General features: G+C 33.9%; 2 protein-coding genes across 2 annotated transcripts in view; one reads left to right on the top strand and one right to left on the bottom strand.

The window, feature by feature from the left end:
- Positions 1-1664: 1664 nt before the first annotated feature.
- On the top strand, positions 1665-5298 carry LOC111619650 (delta(24)-sterol reductase-like). Its single transcript, XM_023361415.1, has 8 exons — positions 1665-1870; positions 3103-3364; positions 3421-3539; positions 3601-3867; positions 3947-4087; positions 4174-4371; positions 4446-4621; positions 4677-5298. Exons 1-8 carry the CDS (start codon positions 1697-1699, stop codon positions 4828-4830), a joined length of 1491 nt encoding a protein of 496 aa, XP_023217183.1. The 5' UTR covers positions 1665-1696; the 3' UTR covers positions 4831-5298.
- A 4038-nt stretch (positions 5299-9336) lies between these two features.
- Positions 9337-18872, bottom strand: part of LOC111619658 (low-density lipoprotein receptor class A domain-containing protein 3-like) — a 33142-nt gene continuing 23606 nt past the window's right edge. The window contains exons 2-7 of the mRNA XM_023361428.1: positions 15925-16033; positions 13259-13364; positions 12822-13135; positions 12607-12744; positions 11821-12077; positions 9337-11743 (exon numbers count right to left, since the gene is read on the bottom strand). Coding sequence (XP_023217196.1) covers positions 11321-11743; positions 11821-12077; positions 12607-12744; positions 12822-13135; positions 13259-13364; positions 15925-15985 — 1299 coding nt within the window. The 5' untranslated portion in view covers positions 15986-16033 and the 3' untranslated portion in view covers positions 9337-11320. The remainder of the gene's footprint in view (positions 11744-11820; positions 12078-12606; positions 12745-12821; positions 13136-13258; positions 13365-15924; positions 16034-18872) is intronic.

Raw genomic sequence — 18872 nt, 5'->3', positions numbered from 1 at the left:
ATTCGGAAACTGGGGTGGAATAATTGAATTTTCTTGTTAACTTTGCTGAAAAATTAAAATGGAAAACTCGTCGTGAGTTATTTATTTTTTAAAATTATTCATACAAACATTATAAAAGAGTGCAATATAGTTGGCTAAATGTAGAAATCAACGACATATCACTACTAGATCCTGTTTTATGAGGTTTACTTAGTGTTTATTCGCAGGGCCGTGCGGTAGATTTTCTCAGAATGATGCAAGTCTTCGAAATGCCGCCCATTACGGTGCCGCATCTCTGTATCATAGCACGGCACGGCCCTGTTTATACGCCCTTCGTGACGTACTTTAAGACCCCCGCGAGACAGGAATACAGACACTTACTCTGAATGCTTTATTCGGAGTCCTACTTGGACCGGGCGATCTGCACTCATACATTAGTCAGGGCCCTCGTCTCTCTCTCTGTGTTGCCAGATCTTCCCGTAACAGAAATCACCACCTTTGTATAAAATGTTCTCTTGAATAATGCTGATGAAGAGAACGTCAGATGCATATCCATCAAAGTTGTCCACCAGTGGCCAAGCGGTTCTGTTTGCTTAATACTGGGCGTTCCGCGGTGGATTCGCGCCTGTCCATGTGTACTTATCCGTGTTTTCTCCACGCCTGTAATGCTCGAATAGAGGCCAGTTACCTTTAAAAACACCCCGGAAAGCACCCCCCTAGGCAGATCGCTGAAGTGTTGTGTTGCTGTAATTATACAAAACAAACATATCCATGTCATGTCGCAACTGTACCTGAAAAACGATCGACGCAATGTCTAACGACAATTGAAGAACCATCAAGAACACATACCAAAGATAATATATGTTTGTTATCTAATCTGAAAGGAAGGTGGGACCACAGATAGAAAAGCTTTAGGGTGCGACTATGCAGACGCGAATTTAGTAGCGAGCGATAGTTCTCGCAAAGGAAAACCATGCACAAGCGTTGGCGAGAGCGAATTTCTGTTCTCGCACATATCTGATAGGGTTTGATATTTACCGCGTCTCGCCTCTTCTCGCTCGCTCGCGTCTGCATAATCGCACCCTTATTGTATCCTATAGCTTCAAACAACATTAAACTTTTATCGCATTGAAGAGCAATCTTATGTAGAACAATTGCACTATAATGTCTTTTTATTGTATACATATCACGGTATTGTTGAGTAGTAAATATCAAAATTCTTAACTATCCCTCTGTGGCCTGCCTTCCCTTATAAATACTTTAAGATTGATAAAGAAATATTATACAACTAATCATTAGAGTTGCAAGATACACACTTCCAAGTACAACTGGAAAAACATTTAGTTATATCCAAGCCATAAGCTTTGAAGAATTCGCATGCACAAACACCAGACGTAACGAGAAAATGCATTTTGAAGTGCTTAATTAACGATAAAATACACGATATAACCTAAAACATCGTAACAGCCAATTTGTTTTTTCCATGTTACCATCTTCGATAAGCTCGCTTTTTTAAACACATATAAAGCTTAATATAAACACACATAAAGGTTTTTATGTGTGTTTATATTAAGCTCGCTTTTTAACAACTGTAACTAAGATACTGCACTTAATCTAAAAAAAATCTGACCTTCATCTGTCGTCTCCTTCCTGTCTTATCAGATCACGTGTTTAGCAGACGGGCATCGATAAGTGATTTGTTTTTTCAGTTGCAGACATGAAGGATTTGCTGCAACACTTGATCGTCAATTACAGATGGCTGTTTGTACTCGTTCTGTTACCAATTTCTGTTGTTTACAAAGTGTTTCTCTTTGTCAGAAATTGGATTGCGTTCCACTATCGAGACTCTAAGAAAAGTCACGAAGAAAACGTCAGATATGTTCAGAAACAGGTAAGTCAATCTGTTTTATTGAGAGATTGTTTCAGTGTTTCTTCTATGGGCGATTGAATGAGGGTGTAATACGGTGGTTCAAATCCGATCCAAATTATCGATTTGTCCTGAGAAATAGGGGCTGGATTGAATTACCTCCCTCATCTGCCCGTATAGACTAAAAAGGAATGTTCGGAATGAACACTCTCAGAAGGGGAGGACCATAGTTTTGTGCCAAAACTCGTACGGCCTAATCAAAAAGTTTCTGTTGGGGGTACTGCAGCGGCGTGTACGCTAATGAGCGTGTCCAGTAGTGGCGATAAATAAAGGCAGGGATATAGGAATGTGATTAATTGGGTATCCATTTATTTCAGAATTGTGTATAGAATATGGCAAACATAAAACAATGGCAACATTGTTACCAATTGCATCCACACATGATCAGCATGAAATAATTGTTTTTGGCTGCAGGAGGAATCAGTGGACATTCACTACAAAAATTGGCAAGTGCGTCAGTGATTCACGTATGTCCAAAATCACCATTGTGGAATGGTGCTCAAAGTCCTGTGGTGGTTGCAAAATGACACAAGATGTGTATAGGTTGGGGAGACCATCCACATCCAACATGGCTGTGGATGCAGACCACTGCATATGTTTTGGATAAGTATGAATCACCATTCTGAAACGAATGTCCACCAATTTCTCTTCTTAATGCAGCCAAAAACCAATCATTGTACACTAATCAGTTTGGTAACAATACTGCCTTTGTTTGCCATATTTTACACGACTCAGAAGTCAATGAATACCCAATTAATCGCATGCCTAGATTCCTGCCCTTATTTACCTCCACTCCGATCACACCATATATTTGGTCCTATGGCATGGCTACCATAAATATGCCATTCTTTATGCTCAAATCAATTAACATGCTAACAGAGGAAGGTTTAACTTTGTGCCACATACACCTATTTACTCTAAATCAAGAAACCATTTAAACAGGATATTTGGAGAGGTCCAGAAGAGCTTTTTAAAACTGTCCTGTGGGCACTAAGAGGTATTTTTAGCAATTATGGGTTTGATAATAGGATGAACAAGTAGTGAGTGTATGGCCTAAATCTCCATGTAAAATTTGAATCTCGCATCAAATGGTAATCTCATCTTCTTGTATATCATTCTATATAATCTGTAAGATTTTTGAAATAACCACATAGGTATCACTATTTCATTCTGTGGTATTATTTTTCCCTCTGAAGATACTGGAATGGAATAAATCAGGTAGGAAAAAGCAGCTTTGCACTAATCGTCCCGGATGGATGACCATAAGTTTTTATCAACCCAAGTATAAGGCGACGATGCACAGAATTGACGTGGACCTAAAGAACATCCTTGGCATAGATATAGAGAAACGGGTGGTCCGATTAGAGCCAATGGTCACCATGGGGCAGATCACATCGCATTTGTTACCTCTAGGATGGACTCTGGCTGTGGTGCCAGAATTGGACGATCTGACAATAGGTAAGATGGTTTTGTTCTGTCTTTTCCCTCATACTTGCTCAGACTATTAATTTCAGGAGGGTTGGTTATGGGAACTGGCATCGAAACTTCTTCGCATCGTTACGGTTTGTTTCAGCAGATATGTAACGAATACGAAATGGTCCTGGCAGATGGAAGCGTCATCCGATGCAGTGCGGTAAGTGTTCAGAATTTCAAAATCAAATTTGTATTTGGCTCAGTGACCGATCTGGTTTCAGGAAGAGAACAAAGATCTGTTTCATGCCATTCCATGGTCTCACGGAACTTTAGGGTTTCTTGTTTCGGTGGAAGTTCAGATCGTCCCAGCAAAAAAATACGTGAGAGTTCATTACAAATCCACATTTTCCACTGAGGAACTAATCAACAGGCTGAGATTTGAAACTATGCGCAAAGATGCAAGCGAATTTGTGGAGTGTCTAATGTTTGATAAGGAACGAAGTGTTGTCATGAGTGCAGACATGACAGATATTGTTGAAAAAGAAAAGGTGATTAAATACACAGTTACCTGGTTGTAAAAAGCTTAAAATTAGCATCAGCTTCTGAAATTTTTTCAAAATATTACAGATTAACAAAATAGGAAAATGGTACAAACCGTGGTTTTATAAACACGTGGAAACATACTTACGAAAAACAGACAATATTGAATTTATACCTCTTGTCGATTATTATCACAGACATTCTAAAAGTTTGTTTTGGGTAATTCAGGTAAAAAATGGTTTTATTTAAATGCTAATTTAATAGAACGACTTACCCGCTTTCAGAGATTTACTTCTCAATAAAATTACTTTCAGCACATAATACCATTTGGAAATCACTTCCTTTTCCGCTGGCTCCTCGGCTGGACTCTTCCGATCAAAATTTCACTTTTGAAATTGACGGAGGCTGAATTGCTACATGATTTATACGAGCAGAACCACGTTTTTCAAGATATGCTTGTTCCTTTGGACACTCTTCACCAAAGTATCAAATTTTTTGATGAAACAGTTAAAGTAATCATTTTATTTCTACTCTTATTAACTGCAAAAGTAAGAAATTTAAATATAATCTCATTTCTCGTGCATAGATTTATCCATTATGGATATGCCCTGCATTGTTAGCACCAAATTTGGGATTCGTTCATCCGGATGGAGATTCTGCAAAGATGTACGTCGACATCGGCGTATTTGGAGAACCCCAGGTTTCTTACCAGGCTAAAACTACTACGCGCAAATTAGAGGAATATGTCAGAAGCATTAAAGGGTATAAAACTAGATTTTAATTTGCTTGCTTAATCCTTACTTACTCATTATTATAGTTTTCAGCTACTGTACGCTGCAACATATATGAACAGGGATGAGTTTAGAAGAATGTTTGATCATACTCTTTATGATAAAGTCAGAAAGCAGTTAAACTGCAACGAAGCATTTCCAGAAGTTTACGACAAAGTGAGACGAAGCGCCCGAAAATAATTCCAAGATCTTCTGTAAACAATCGAACATCGAAGATATTAAATCTTGATTAATTATATGGCTGTATTTATGCAACAAACTTCATTTACACCAGGAAAACAATGTTTTAAGATACGATATTTTGTGTCTTAAAACATGTTCTCCATGTTCCCACTAAGGTATAGAACGAGACACTGTTCTGTGTCCTGCAATCACATCTGGGTGAATAAAGTTTATCACAGGTACAATTATACCATTTCACAGATGAACTACGGGAAGCATGGTAGTTAGTTACGCTTCTTTCGGGAAAGTCTTGTTAACGGCACAATCGTATTTGCGGCAAACTTCACTCGGAACTAGAAAGGGATGTCCTGTAATTGTACTTCATGCAAACGAAGTTTGTTGCAAGTACAGCTGTACAATTTCCCAAATGGCATTCAATGGATGTCCCTGTTTGTTTTTTTAGCACAATAAAACAAACAGACAAATGTTCTATATAAAATTTTTTATTTAACAGAACAATCGGAAATTATCTTTTCATAACTTCCAAAAGCATTTATTTTCACATGACCAAACAAACAAAAACACTTATTGCGAGTTAATGACTCGTTTGATATTTTACATACTACAGAAAGTCGGCAAGTGTCTAAAAAAAATGGTCAAACAAATATTAACAGGCAAGATACCCGTCACGGCCGAATACAAAAAAAAAAAAAATCAAATCTAAGCCAAAGACGAGGGAAGACTGGCGTGAAGTGGCTAAAATCCGACCGTACTTAACGCCATTTTACAACTAATCTCCATTCTAAATTACTGATGAAAAAACGCGTTTACTTTAAAACGATTCCAAAAATAGACGTAGAAGTATGCCAAAATAACATGTCATTTGTTAGATGTCATATTTTACTATACATATAAAAATTTCAAACTTTAAAGAGCGTAAACTATTCACAATGGACTTAACATTCCAGGTTCGACTACGACATTATTGCTATTTTCGACAATTACTAATAGTAATGAACGTGTTAGAGCTAAGATACCGAGTCGTTCGAATTAACCGATCGATAAATTTTTGTAAATCCTTTCTTTCCTTTCTGCTTTATTAACTATTTCAGCAGGGTATAAATAAATTTAGTTAATGGTACAATCTATTTGTAAAATATGGAGTTACGCTATAGTAAATCTGTATACAATTTACAATAAATTACCGAGAAGAAACAGAGTGCCCGTGTAAAATTAATTTCTATGTTCTAAACCAAAAGATGGAGCAAAATGTTGTTTATATCATGTACCAAAGACTGAAATTTGATTAAGCATGAAGAAATTGTTTACATAGAATCTATACATGTTAAATGCCAAGTCACCGGCCATCTTTCTGACCTAACACGAGTGTATTTGAGCTACCAAAATATGACATAATTGATTATTTAGTTTATATTCAAGTGCGACGTATAAGTCAATATTTTAACTTCTGAAAAACTGTGTTGTAATTATTACTTGTAATTAATTCCTACAAAGCTACCTGTGAATGATGCTGCCTGTTTTAAAGTTTAAAATTTATAGGCGAATGCAACGAGATATTAAAAATAAATATCTGTTTAAAACCAAACGAGTAACGCGCGCTTTCGCGGGTATTTTACGGCCCGAGTGTGTTACTTTATTTAATTCCGAATGCAGTTTGATTGCAATAATATGTTGTGCATAAGCAATTTATAAATGCTGGGTAATAGAAAAGCCCGGTTATCTAATCATCGTTATCTGTTTTATTATCTATTTTCTATGGATATAGCCGTTAATGATATAAAGGGTGGCTCAAAAATCAGTTAAGCATATTTAACAAGTTAAACTTTGTAAGCAATAATGCGTTTGAGTAATGTCTTTACAATGACTGACTGTTGGGCCACCATGTATTTGAGTTGTAATGAAACAATTCATAAAATTATGCTCATTGTAATCACTTAAATGTTGTTAACGGTATTCAAGTGATAGTGTTTACTGACATTCAGCTGCCTGAGCATCAATACTGTCTTTGTTTTTATATTTCAAATAGAAGATACTCTCAAAAGCTAACTGAAAAATCATTTTTACAAGAAAATTTAACAAATTAATTACTTTCTCACTGTATAACTTTCATAACACAGCAAAATCAAGCAAGATTTAGCACAAAATTAAAGTATTAATTGTGATAAACTGTTTTGTATGAATAATTTTTATAAAAGCAATAGAGATTTAATAATTTTGATGACGTTTTATGAATGATAACTGCCATTTATGATCACAATAAGCAAAATTCATTACGATAATTTTGAATGTTCTGAGAGAAGCAACAAATATGAACAAGTAGCGAACTTAAACTTCAAAATAAACAAATAATAAAGCAGAAAATAAATACTAGCTGAGGCAACCTCAGTCATATTGACTGTATTTAAGTAATTCTACAGTACACCCGTTAAGAAAGTACAACCCCTGGTCAAAAGTACTAAATGATGTTAGAAATTCCTGCATCACAACGTTTTGAAGGAAAGTTTAAAAAAATATATTTAACGTTTGCATTCTAAAACTATGCCAAAAACACCAGAATTGAGTGATGCAAAGAAAGTTAATAATTTCATATTACAAGCATGGTAAAAAAAAGCATCAGATAATTGAGTACATTGTATACGTTTTGCAAACTGCAGTGTCTAAAACTATAGCTAAATATAAAGCGCAGGGAACTGTCTCCAATTAATGTAGATGTGGACGCCCCTGCATAACTATGGCACGAGAAGACAGAAATCACATCAAAATCATTAGAGGAGGAAGATTTATGTCATCCAGAGAGATAAATGCTAAATGGAAAGAATATGGGACAGATGTATCTGAAAAAACAACTCATAGAAGGTTAAACAAACTGGATATATATCAAGAAAAGCAAAGCATAAATCATATCTGACCGAGAAGCATAAAAAAAACTACATCTGAAACAGGCAAAAACCTACTAGAAGTGGGATTTGATGCATTGAAAACAAGTTATGTTCACCAATGAGTCACATATTTGCATGGAATACAGAGATAACAATGGTAGCAAAGTTTGGAGAAAACCAAATAAAAAGTTTCTATCAGAGTGCCTTAAAAAGAATAAATTATTTAATGTCTGTGTTTTAAAACTGAGCCAAATTGAACGACATACTCCATACTTTTGACCAGAAGTTGTACCAACTGTAACAATTTCCTCGAGCACAAACGAGAGAAAAATTTTCCAATAGACTTCAGATAATAGCATATTGCCAAAAAAGTATTAATAAAGCTTCCCTCGAAGGCTAGTAATTTGTTCAGTCGTAGCTCTATATTTCGTGTAGAAATTGTACTTATCACCAAGTATTGAGTAAAATGAAGAGTATGAAAAGATTTCTAGAGAATCAGAAATGGTAAAACAGAAGCCGTCATTCGTACGAATTAAATCTGACCTTTAAACAAATAAGTACTTCATTAAGATTTTAAATTAGCTGTCGTGAAATCCGAAGAAATTATCGAGAAATATCCGAAATGTTACGATATGTTCCTGTTAATCTACAATCACAGAATTGTATTTATTGCATCGAAAGAGAAACTGCAATAGATAATAGTACAACAGATTTTAAATCAATCGTTTTAAAATACAGACTTCAACACTTTACAGATATAACTATAATAATAATAGTCCTATTCGAACAACCCAATTATATCTCATCTAAAATGATATGTCATTTTATATACATTTGAAATACACTAAAATTTGAAAATTCCTATGTTACATATTAACTCATTGGCTTAATTACACGCAAGTAAAGTGAGAAAATTGCAAGTTAAAATTTATTTTTACGTCTAATTTTATTGCTTCTAGAGATTTTATTATTGTAAACTTTATGTAAATTATTAACGAGTCGCTACGACTAATTGATTAGTTAACGCGAGGAAGGCACCATCGCACGAAGGCTACATAATGAGCTTGGACCTACCTGTAACGAGTCAAAAGTGTAGAGGAGGAACGGAAAATGATTGAGAAAACAAATCCATATCCAGATTCTAGTAGCAATGACTACAATTTTATTACACGGGTTGATGCTATGTAATGATTAAAGTGCATAGAAGATTACTGTATGTAAAAAATTGTGTATTTGAAAATTAAAAATAATAATAATAAATTATTATTTTATGTGCATTACTTTGATTATTCGAAAATAATAACTATTTTACATTCATAACCACATAAACAGTTCAATAAATGCAGAGAAAACTTACATATAAAGAGCATTTTCAAGGCTAATTTTATGACTATTCACTCGCAGATAAGTGGCTTAAACTTAAGTCTGCATTGATAACATATTTAAATCTTAGTTTGTGTGTCTAGTTTATTAGAAACATCATTAACATCAACTAAATAACATTTTTCCTCTTTGTAAATAAAACTTAAATCCGTATTAATTGGAAAAATGTCAAAATATTGTTAAATTAACAATGTTAATTTGCCTTTCTCATTACTTATTTTATATCTAGAAATTTGTTTTCATTCTGAACCGATTTAAACTATTAAAATCAATAAATATGCTCTTAAACCCATCCAACGTTACAAAATTTATATATTATAAAGATAAAGGCAATCATATATTAATTTAAATAAAGAAAAAAATAAGCCAATGAGTTAACATTTTGATGTATATTGCATATTCGATCGATACGAGAAACTGCACGAGACAGAACACCTCTTTTAAATTGCACTATATACAACACAAAATTGCCATAAATAATTTAAAATAGAGGACTTTTGCCGATCAGTGTTTTAATTGCCGAGCAATGACGCTAAAGTCGTGCGATACAAAATCTATCTACTAAGACTTGACGAGAGATATTTTCTTTGCATAATGATGTGAGCGAGACAATATTTGAACTATGACTTTTTTTGGAAGAGAGATGGCACGCTGGAGTTTGGAAAATGTATCAAACGTTTTGAAAAATAAAGTAAGCTTGCTTGGCACAAAGATTTTTTAAATGCAAGTGCAAAAATTTACAAAAAGAAAGTGATCAATGAATGATCAAGAGGCGATGAAATTAGTTTTTGTACGCATTCTATAATACAAGAGATTCTTATATGAATAAATAGAATTACGGTGAAGTGCTGAAAACCTGGAGGTTTAAAAATCTGGATTCTGCTATGAAAAATGGATTTAATATCAATTTTTTGACAGTAGAATCCAGACGAACCTTTTCGGTGGTAATTTCATTATGTTCTTTCCGCCTTATAATTAGTATATTTGCTTACAGTTATACTATAAATTATATTTTTTGAATCTTTGTAAGTATTCTTACATTCCTAATGGCTTGAACTTAAAACATCTAAAATAGAATTACAGTTTATTTGAAGGTTACAATACTTAGAATGCTAATTAGCCCAGATTTTCAGCACTACACTGTAACTCCCAGTATTTAAATGTAAGTTTAATGAAAATATTTTAATGTTAGAATGTTCGACTTATAACGAAATCAGTGAAATATATTTATGTATATATACATTCTTCAAGACTATCTTCAGATTGAACAAACAAATTGATAAATTAATCTGTTCAGGTACAGTATAAATAATAAGATCAAGTTTACAAATAAACAACAAATATAGACAATTGGGTGTAATTAGTAAATATTTGAGTCGATTTGACAGATCTTTAAAGATTTGTGTGGAGAAAATAGCTTTCAAACTATGCAAAAATACTTAAATTCTCGTATTATCAAAATATATTTTGTTAATAATTTATCTAAGAATGAATTAGTGAATTAGTTTTTGAAATTTTATCAACAAGTCTTGCTGCCCTTTTGTGTATGTGTGATTTTAAAGATGTTCGCGTAATAATGCTAGTTAATAACTACTATGAATTAATTATTTACTCCCCAAAATTAATTTTAAAGTATGGTTTGACAGGAACAAAGACTACAAAGTTCCTATTAATTGTTTGAAGTATAAAGAGATAGATCTCGGTGTTACTAAATGATCACAGACAGAATGTGTGAATCAACTGACATTTTCAATCCTGCAAACATATTTTCCTTAAACGCGGTCCCTGCATTTGATATTTGCTGAATGCCGAGCAAACATCTGGCCAATAACAAGTAGCGTGGACAATTTGGCAATTATTTGGCAATTGGCAAATACCAAACGTGAGGAACTGCCTTAAAATTACGAATGCAGGTTTGGTTTCTCATCAAAAGAATATCACAAAGCTGCATATTTTATAATTAAGAGAGTCTGGTAAATATTTATACACATATATATATATAGAAAAATATTAAACACAACAATCTAAATCAGATCTAAGATGTGACATATTACAGATATATTAAATATTTTTGATAATTAAAGTATATATATTTTTTCTCCTATTAAAATATGGAAGCTGTTCGGATACGTTCTCTCCTTTACAAAAATTATACACTATTGTATAAAAACTATAGTATTGATTTATGATTGAATAATATTTAAGGCAACGTTTCATTATTGGCATTAAAGTGTTTCTTCTAACCTTAAAGATGGAACATTAGATGACGTCATGTGAACGACGATAACCTGATCGTTTTCCGTTGAATTGATTTCCGGAGGACTCAGAGTCGATTGCGATCCGTTAATCGCGGGTAAATCTTCTACACTTCGATAAGGTGGAGGAGGAATGCCATTCGTCGAGAATGGAGACAGATGCACAGTCGAATCGGACGATTCAGTATAAGGTGGAGGTTTCGGTAAGTGTTCTACTAACTGTACACCATCCGAGTTACTATATGTCACAATAAAGCTGCCATGAGTGGAAAGCGAGCATGAATAAGGAACTATCTGTGTACGATACTGATGAGTATCTAACAAAGTCTCTTCATTTTCTAAATTAGGGTACACTATTTGACATCTTGTTTGCCAGGGATTTTCAGAATTTTCCTGGAATTAAAATGATTTTCAGAACAACGCAAACAAAAAAAAAAAAATTAAATGCAACTGCAATTAAAAACACGTACGTTTCCTCTTCGACGTAGACGTCCCAGATACCACGGCCACCTGAGAAGTCTTCTATTGTTTCCTATAGGATTTCTCCGAGAAGAAAGAGACATGACGGAACGGCGCATGTGGATGCGACATATGGCCACGACCATTATTGTCGTAATAAAAATAAAAGCAATTGCACAACTCACTATTGTGTATATAGTACTTTGAAGAAAATTGATATCACTATAATGGTGCTGTTGCACGGAACTTGTTGGCGATCCGATATAATCTGGAAAATAAGTATATTTCCTTTAAACTCAGAAAACATTGAATAATTTAAACGAAAATCCAAGATGTAGGAATGTGACAAATAGAGACACTAGAGAAAAACTGAATAAATAATACGTAAAGTATCTAACAGTCTGGAGAGGCTTATTAAAAGCAGAAACCTGCATAAAAAATGGGATGAACGGAAAAAAGGATTGCGGGTGTAATAAGGAACTAATTATATTAACGCAGAGAAATAAACATGTGTGTGTAAAAACAACTGCTATGCTTATAATCTCCAGCTGTCACATTACATACGCTCATTGACAGAAAAGTTATACACTGTGAAGGAGATATTGAAATTGAATAAAACTTTATTAGTGCAAACACAATGATGACAGCAATTTTAAGGCACTTTGGCATGCTTACCCGAGTGCAATGACAAACCAACTGTAAATACGCTCTGTTTTGCAGTAAGTGGATAATTCTTTGCATGTAACTTTCTTTGCCAATGAATGTAAGTTTATTGAAAATACATAAAAATATAATACCTTGATTTATATATTTGTGACAACATGGTATAGTATAAACTATGGGACAATCGGGATCAAGCGTGTGATCGCAACACTTTTGCTTTGGAATGCAACGACCATCGTCGCATAATATCTTTCCTTCACAGGGATCCTGCCCTAATTAAAAAAAAATAGTATAGTAATAATTACTACAGAAATATCAACAGTAACTGCAAATAAGACATTGCACTTACCACATTCGTGAGTAGACTCGTCTGCTTTGCTCGGACAATCGGCAAATCCGTCGCACACGTAACGACGAGGAATGCATATTCCTCCGCCGCAGGGAAAGAATTGTTCTGAACATTTTTCTTTGCCCGCTTTAACAAAAACTCTAACGTTGTGGTTGAGAACTATACCGGTGCTGTTAACCTCGCAGGAATATACACCGCTGTCCTCTTCCTGTAAGTCTTGAATGTTAACTGATATCTCATTATAAGTTTTATAAATAGTAATCCTCGACTTATCAGATCCGACTTTAATAGGCAGCATCCATACTGGTAGAAATCTACAATAAATGTTAACACAGTTAAAATTTCTCTCAACTGTTTTGAAAGAGTGATAACGTAATAGAAGTTTGATAATTACAAGAAAAAAAATGCTGACAAAGGAAACTTAAATAAAAACTTACTTGTGTACTTTATCCTCGGTTTTAACCCTGCAAGTTAAGTTCAATTCGTCGTTCACTCTTCTAACAATATATCCGGAGGGAACAATCGTCATTCCTATATCATCGGCTAGTGACAAAATAAAAAAAAATGTGTTTGTAATTATCATCATTAATTGATTAATATAAATACAAAAGAAAATTAAGACCAATCTCCAACTTTATTCTGTTTTGCTGGAGAAACACATTGGAAACTTCAGCCCTAGTAACAAATTTTTCATAGAATCATTTGAAACATTGTGGTCATTCAAGTTTTTATAATATGCCTTAAATTTATATTACTCTTAGAAGAAGAGATGAGAAAAGAGAATTACTATGTGAGTGTATAAACAATACTCTGGGAATTCAAATGAACACGGACAGAATGATCGCAACGTTAATAGAATTCAAACACACTTCAAATCTCTTCAACGTATGCTGCAATTTATTCTTGGATATGTTGATCACACGAGAAATTTTTGTCTTAAGAGTTTCAATATTTTTGACGATCTTCGTATACCACATTCCGATAAAAGATTGACTTGGAGTGGGACTCAAACCTGCAGCTCTCGCTTACCATGCAGACTTGTTGTCCCGTTGTTGTTGACACGTTCCTCCATGAAGTTTTCGCTTTCAGACTAATTAATTTAGATATAACCATATAAATCAATTTTAACAACAGATGGAAACCTAACCACCTATTCCCTACCAAATTACTTAGTAATTATTTAACCTTAACAGCCTGGTAAAGGAATCATTGTTTAGGGTCTGGTAAAGGATTAACTAGTTTTCCATTATTTCTAATGGGAAAAAAATGGTTTTGAACTTCGAACGGTCTTCTGGGAACAAATGAAATTCAAAGTACGAGGCTCCACTGTATTTATTAAAGTTATTAAACTTTATTTTGTTCAAATTTATATTGTTTACTACAGTCAATTATCATAGACTCCAAAAATAAAACATTTTTCTATGCATAACAAATTAGATTTTGTTGCGGTAACCTTTATAAAACACACAAATCCTAGCATTTTCAAGCTTATGGATCGTCATCAGAAGTATAACTGTTTAAATAATATTAATTTTCCATACACTCAAAGTATATTTTTTAATCCTGTTCTTGTTTAATACTCCTCCTCCTCTGGATTTTGTTTTAATTTGTTCTATAGAGAGCATCTTAAACGTTTTCCATTCGCAACCCTCTGTGAGACCCGAAAGGCCCCTTGGTCTAAATTAATATTTTATTATTTACGTTAAAATAATGTCATCAAATATTACTTTAATTTTTGTGAGAAAAATACTGTTTTAACGTGGGAAAAACCCAGATAACAGATGTTACTTCCTTTCACAGAAGAGAACATCCTCTGACTTTCCCTTATCTGGTTAAAATCCAGCTCAGATGGGAAATGGTTACCCCTCATTCATTCCCCCTTTCATCCGTTCTCACGAAAGAGTTACTGGCCGATGATTGGTCAGCATTCAGAAGATATAGAGGGAACTTGTCTGAATTCGAGGAGTTCAGCGAGAGATCCGAAAGCATACAAACTCCACATACGTTTCCCTCCTGATGACCAACATCCTCAGACGAGTCACATACGGAATAAGTCTGCACGTAGGAAATATACTTTTATATGTGTGCACGTATTGTTCTCCCATACGAAGAAGTAACTGAACTTGCATACAGAGAAGAAAACGAACGACATCTGAAACAGGTCGTATGGTTTATAACGTTTTTGTGAGCTCTCTCTCGATAGCGAATAGGGTAGAATATAAGTTTAATTATCTCCGGATTTGTATATTAGTTGTAGTAGTTCTATCTCTCGTTCATTGAGATTTTTGTATGATTTATTTTCTTGTTTTATTAAATTTAATATTTCGTTTTAACTAAAAATGTCTTTTAATTGTGTGACCGGATCAGATCACATACGCGTGTTAATCCGCGTGTAATAAGATTGATTAACTGGTGTCGGGACCCTGACAATTTGGGATAAAGACCTCACAGTCTTAAATCCCCTTTTCCTAAAATTACCGCCCTCCTAAAAAACGTTACGAGAGCCGATCTCACGATCGCGCGCCGTAGGTGTCGTAGACTAAGATCTACGTCCTGGCTGATCTCACACCTCTTTTACCCGAAAAAATTTTATGGATCCTCAGTATATATGTATATAAAATAAGAATAAAACAGGTTGGTTATTCCATAACAATTCTTTGATAAACAAATTATTTTACCATTTATTAAAAACGAATACACTGTGTGAAATTTTACTGTTGTCAAATTTTCCACAAACTTCATACTCGGTTAAACAACTCCCTTTGGGGTCGCAAGTCAAGTTTAAGAAGCCTTATTCCGTCTAAACATACTGCCTTGTTCCTTCTAAATATTTCTATGCTCAATCTTCATTAAAAATATCCTCGTTATTTGTATTACCTTCCTACTTACTAAATACTTTCGTGCTTTTGCTACTGCTTCATCAGTTTACTTATAAATTACTTTTGTGGTAGTCGACCACAAAACATATTTTTGTTCTTATGGATTAGGAGAATTGGCACAAATATTGAAGAACCCATAAATGGAAAACAAGTAAGTTTCCACGACTCTGTCTTAGAATATAATGAATATAAAAATTTCTATTAAAAATAAAAAAATAACTTACATAAAAGTACTAATCTTGCCAATAGGAGAAGAATAATACAATTACGCAAAAATTTATCCATCCTGATTGCTGTTCCCTTTCGTTGATGTTCTGTACCTTTTAGAGCAACCTGCAATAGATGAAAACATCAACCTCAATATGATCATAATAAAAAAACAAATATAATTGATATATAATATTGGGTTTTCCAAAAAGAATGCTACCATTTTAAACTATCATAATTACGTTAATTATCATTGGAAAACTGTCCACGTTTGCTCGTTACAATTTCTCAGTGCACGCACCTCATGTTGCATGGCACATCCAACCGATACTCAGATTCTTCCTATGCTTGCTGTGGTGTATCCTGTTGTCGGTCCTCTTGCGACAACTGCAATTCTGCATCTCTTGCAGATAACTCATGTTGCACGATGATGAGTGATTCTGAGTTTGCAAATTGAACAACGCAAAATGCCTTCTGTGTTGTGGAGTTGCAATTTTTGTTTAAGGCAGATGAGACATTTGAATGCATACAACAGACAAAACTCGGACAGTTACTCTATCAATTGTGTACGTGACATACATCTCGAATAATAATTAACACAATTACGATAATGTAAAATGGTCAAATTCCGTTTGAAAGGCTGTTTATCTAGTAAATCCAATGTAGATAAACTAAAAAATTATTCTTCATAAAAGTATTAGACTGAATTTTTGACTTGATTTTAATTGTTTATGCTCAGAATCTCATCATTTTGAAAAACATTATAAGTTTACTATTAGACTTTTCTACGAATAACACAACTTACCGATGAACTAATTGATTGGTTAATGCAAAATGGCACATTTAGGTTATATAAGGGTTGTAGTTATATTCGTTACAGGTGACCACGAGACAACAAATGCAGATAAGATTAAATTAGGCCGTCTAATTAGCCATGTTACGTACGAACCAACCGGCAATGTTGACTGGCATAGTCAGGGATAAGGAAAGCCATCCACAAGAAATATTGGCAATCCAGATCAGTTCAAATCTGAATTTATTATGACAGCAGGTTAATGCCTTGCTATATATTATTTCTGCAAACTTATAAAAATTAAAGTCTGGCAAATATTCAAGAAATTTTCTTAAACTGCTAGACTGTTTATAACACGATCGCGCTTCTATCGATTGTTTGAAGTCGTATAAACTTAAATATCAAACATAGAATGATGCCAGGTTCTTATATAAACAAGTTATTTAATAACGAGGCTGTGATTTAGTCGAATTTTATTAAGTCGAACCGACAAATGATTTAAAAATAATCAAAAAATGTTCTCTTAAGAGTCTCGAATGGGTAAGGATCCTCCTCGAAAACATTAACGTTTGCAACAACCCGTACTGTAAACTGTATTGAAATAACTAGCAAATTATTATTTTTGATAATCTTATATTTTAATTTATAATACGATTAAAAACATTTTATCTGGTACCCGAGTGCTTTTTTCTAGATTACGAGATTAAATGTGATGACGCAGGCAACACAGCGGAGTTGATAGAGGAGATTAAAGTGGCATTGATGACACAGAAATAGTGAAATATGTAAGAACGTCTGTGGCAAGACGGCCAGATATTTATTTTGTAAGAACTTATAGATACATAACAGTCCACAAAGAACAAAATAAGAAAAATTATTAAATTTATTAAATCAATTACTAATTTATTTCCAATTAATAGTTAACTAACAATTGCAATTAAAAGTACTGTATTACACATTAATATTAATTTTAGTTAAACGAGGGCGTTTTCTTTTTACAGAGCACTTTTTTCCAGAATTTGTGTTCGAACGCCGAATTGTTTGAGTTGGGAACAGTTCGAGTACAGAGATACTGCTACATTTCGTTCGTCATTTTAATAAACAATTACTTACCTAACGTTAAAAGAAGGTTAATAACACCTAAAAATGTTTAAATAAACTTAACTAAATACAAAGATTAATCTAGAAACAAAACACTGTGAGAGTCTTAAAGGCTAAAGTCTGAAAGCTATGATGACGACACCTGGTTGAAAGGAAAGCAAGGACAAATATACTGTTTGAGTTTATTTTATATGGCTGCTAATTTTTCTCAAATGAACGAGCAATTATTTATTGACGTCGTCACAATGTCGGGCTGCAATTTTTAATTCATTTAGTTTAAAACATATGCTCTCCACCTCAAATTAGTAGTATCTTGCCCCTGTACATCATACTTTTCCTGTTAGTAATAGAGTTGTGCCAATCGTCTATCTAACTTCTTTCAGGAGAGAGTTTTTGAATTGAAATAACATGACTTCCAGTTCACATTGAGAGTTCACGTATAGTTAATTGGAGCCTCCTGCCCCTAAGCTTTCCATATCTGGTCTCGGCTTTCATCTATCTAACTCTGTTCTTGAAATTAAGGAAGGACAGACACACAGTCAGTGACAGTGGAAATTTATAGGTCTACAGTTTTTTCAAATTGCAGCCCAATGAGAAGTAATTTGCAGGTATATTTAAAGTATATTGTTTTATTGATAGATAATGCATTCTAGAAATAACTGACTTGTGCATCAGAAAATTAAGCACAATCTTACAAAGACAGAAACACCCGGTAAATGGCCAACGATAGGAAGCTGTATAGTCTTTTACTAAAATGAAATATCCAAAACTTACTCTTGCTCATTTACTAGTTGATTTTGGCTGTAATTTGACATATTAACTTAGATAATAACAACACCAAACGATGGCCTAATTATCGGGCTATAATATGGCTATTTTAAATGATTGGAACTAAGTAATTTGACAATTAGAGGTAGGCGTTAGGCGCCATCTCTTAATTAAATTAATAATTAAATAAATAATAATTAAATAAATAAATTTAGAACATTCTGGAATAAAAGAACTGGCCCGGGACGGGGCTTGAACCCGCAACCTCAAACGTTCGATATCACCTTGGACCGTGACCGTACC

This window comes from Centruroides sculpturatus, unplaced genomic scaffold (genome assembly GCF_000671375.1).
Source record: "Centruroides sculpturatus isolate CEXI.00-Female unplaced genomic scaffold, Cexi_2.0 scaffold44, whole genome shotgun sequence".
In the NCBI taxonomy this organism is placed as follows: domain Eukaryota; kingdom Metazoa; phylum Arthropoda; class Arachnida; order Scorpiones; family Buthidae; genus Centruroides; species Centruroides sculpturatus.
This window is presented reverse-complemented; position numbering and strand designations above follow the sequence as displayed.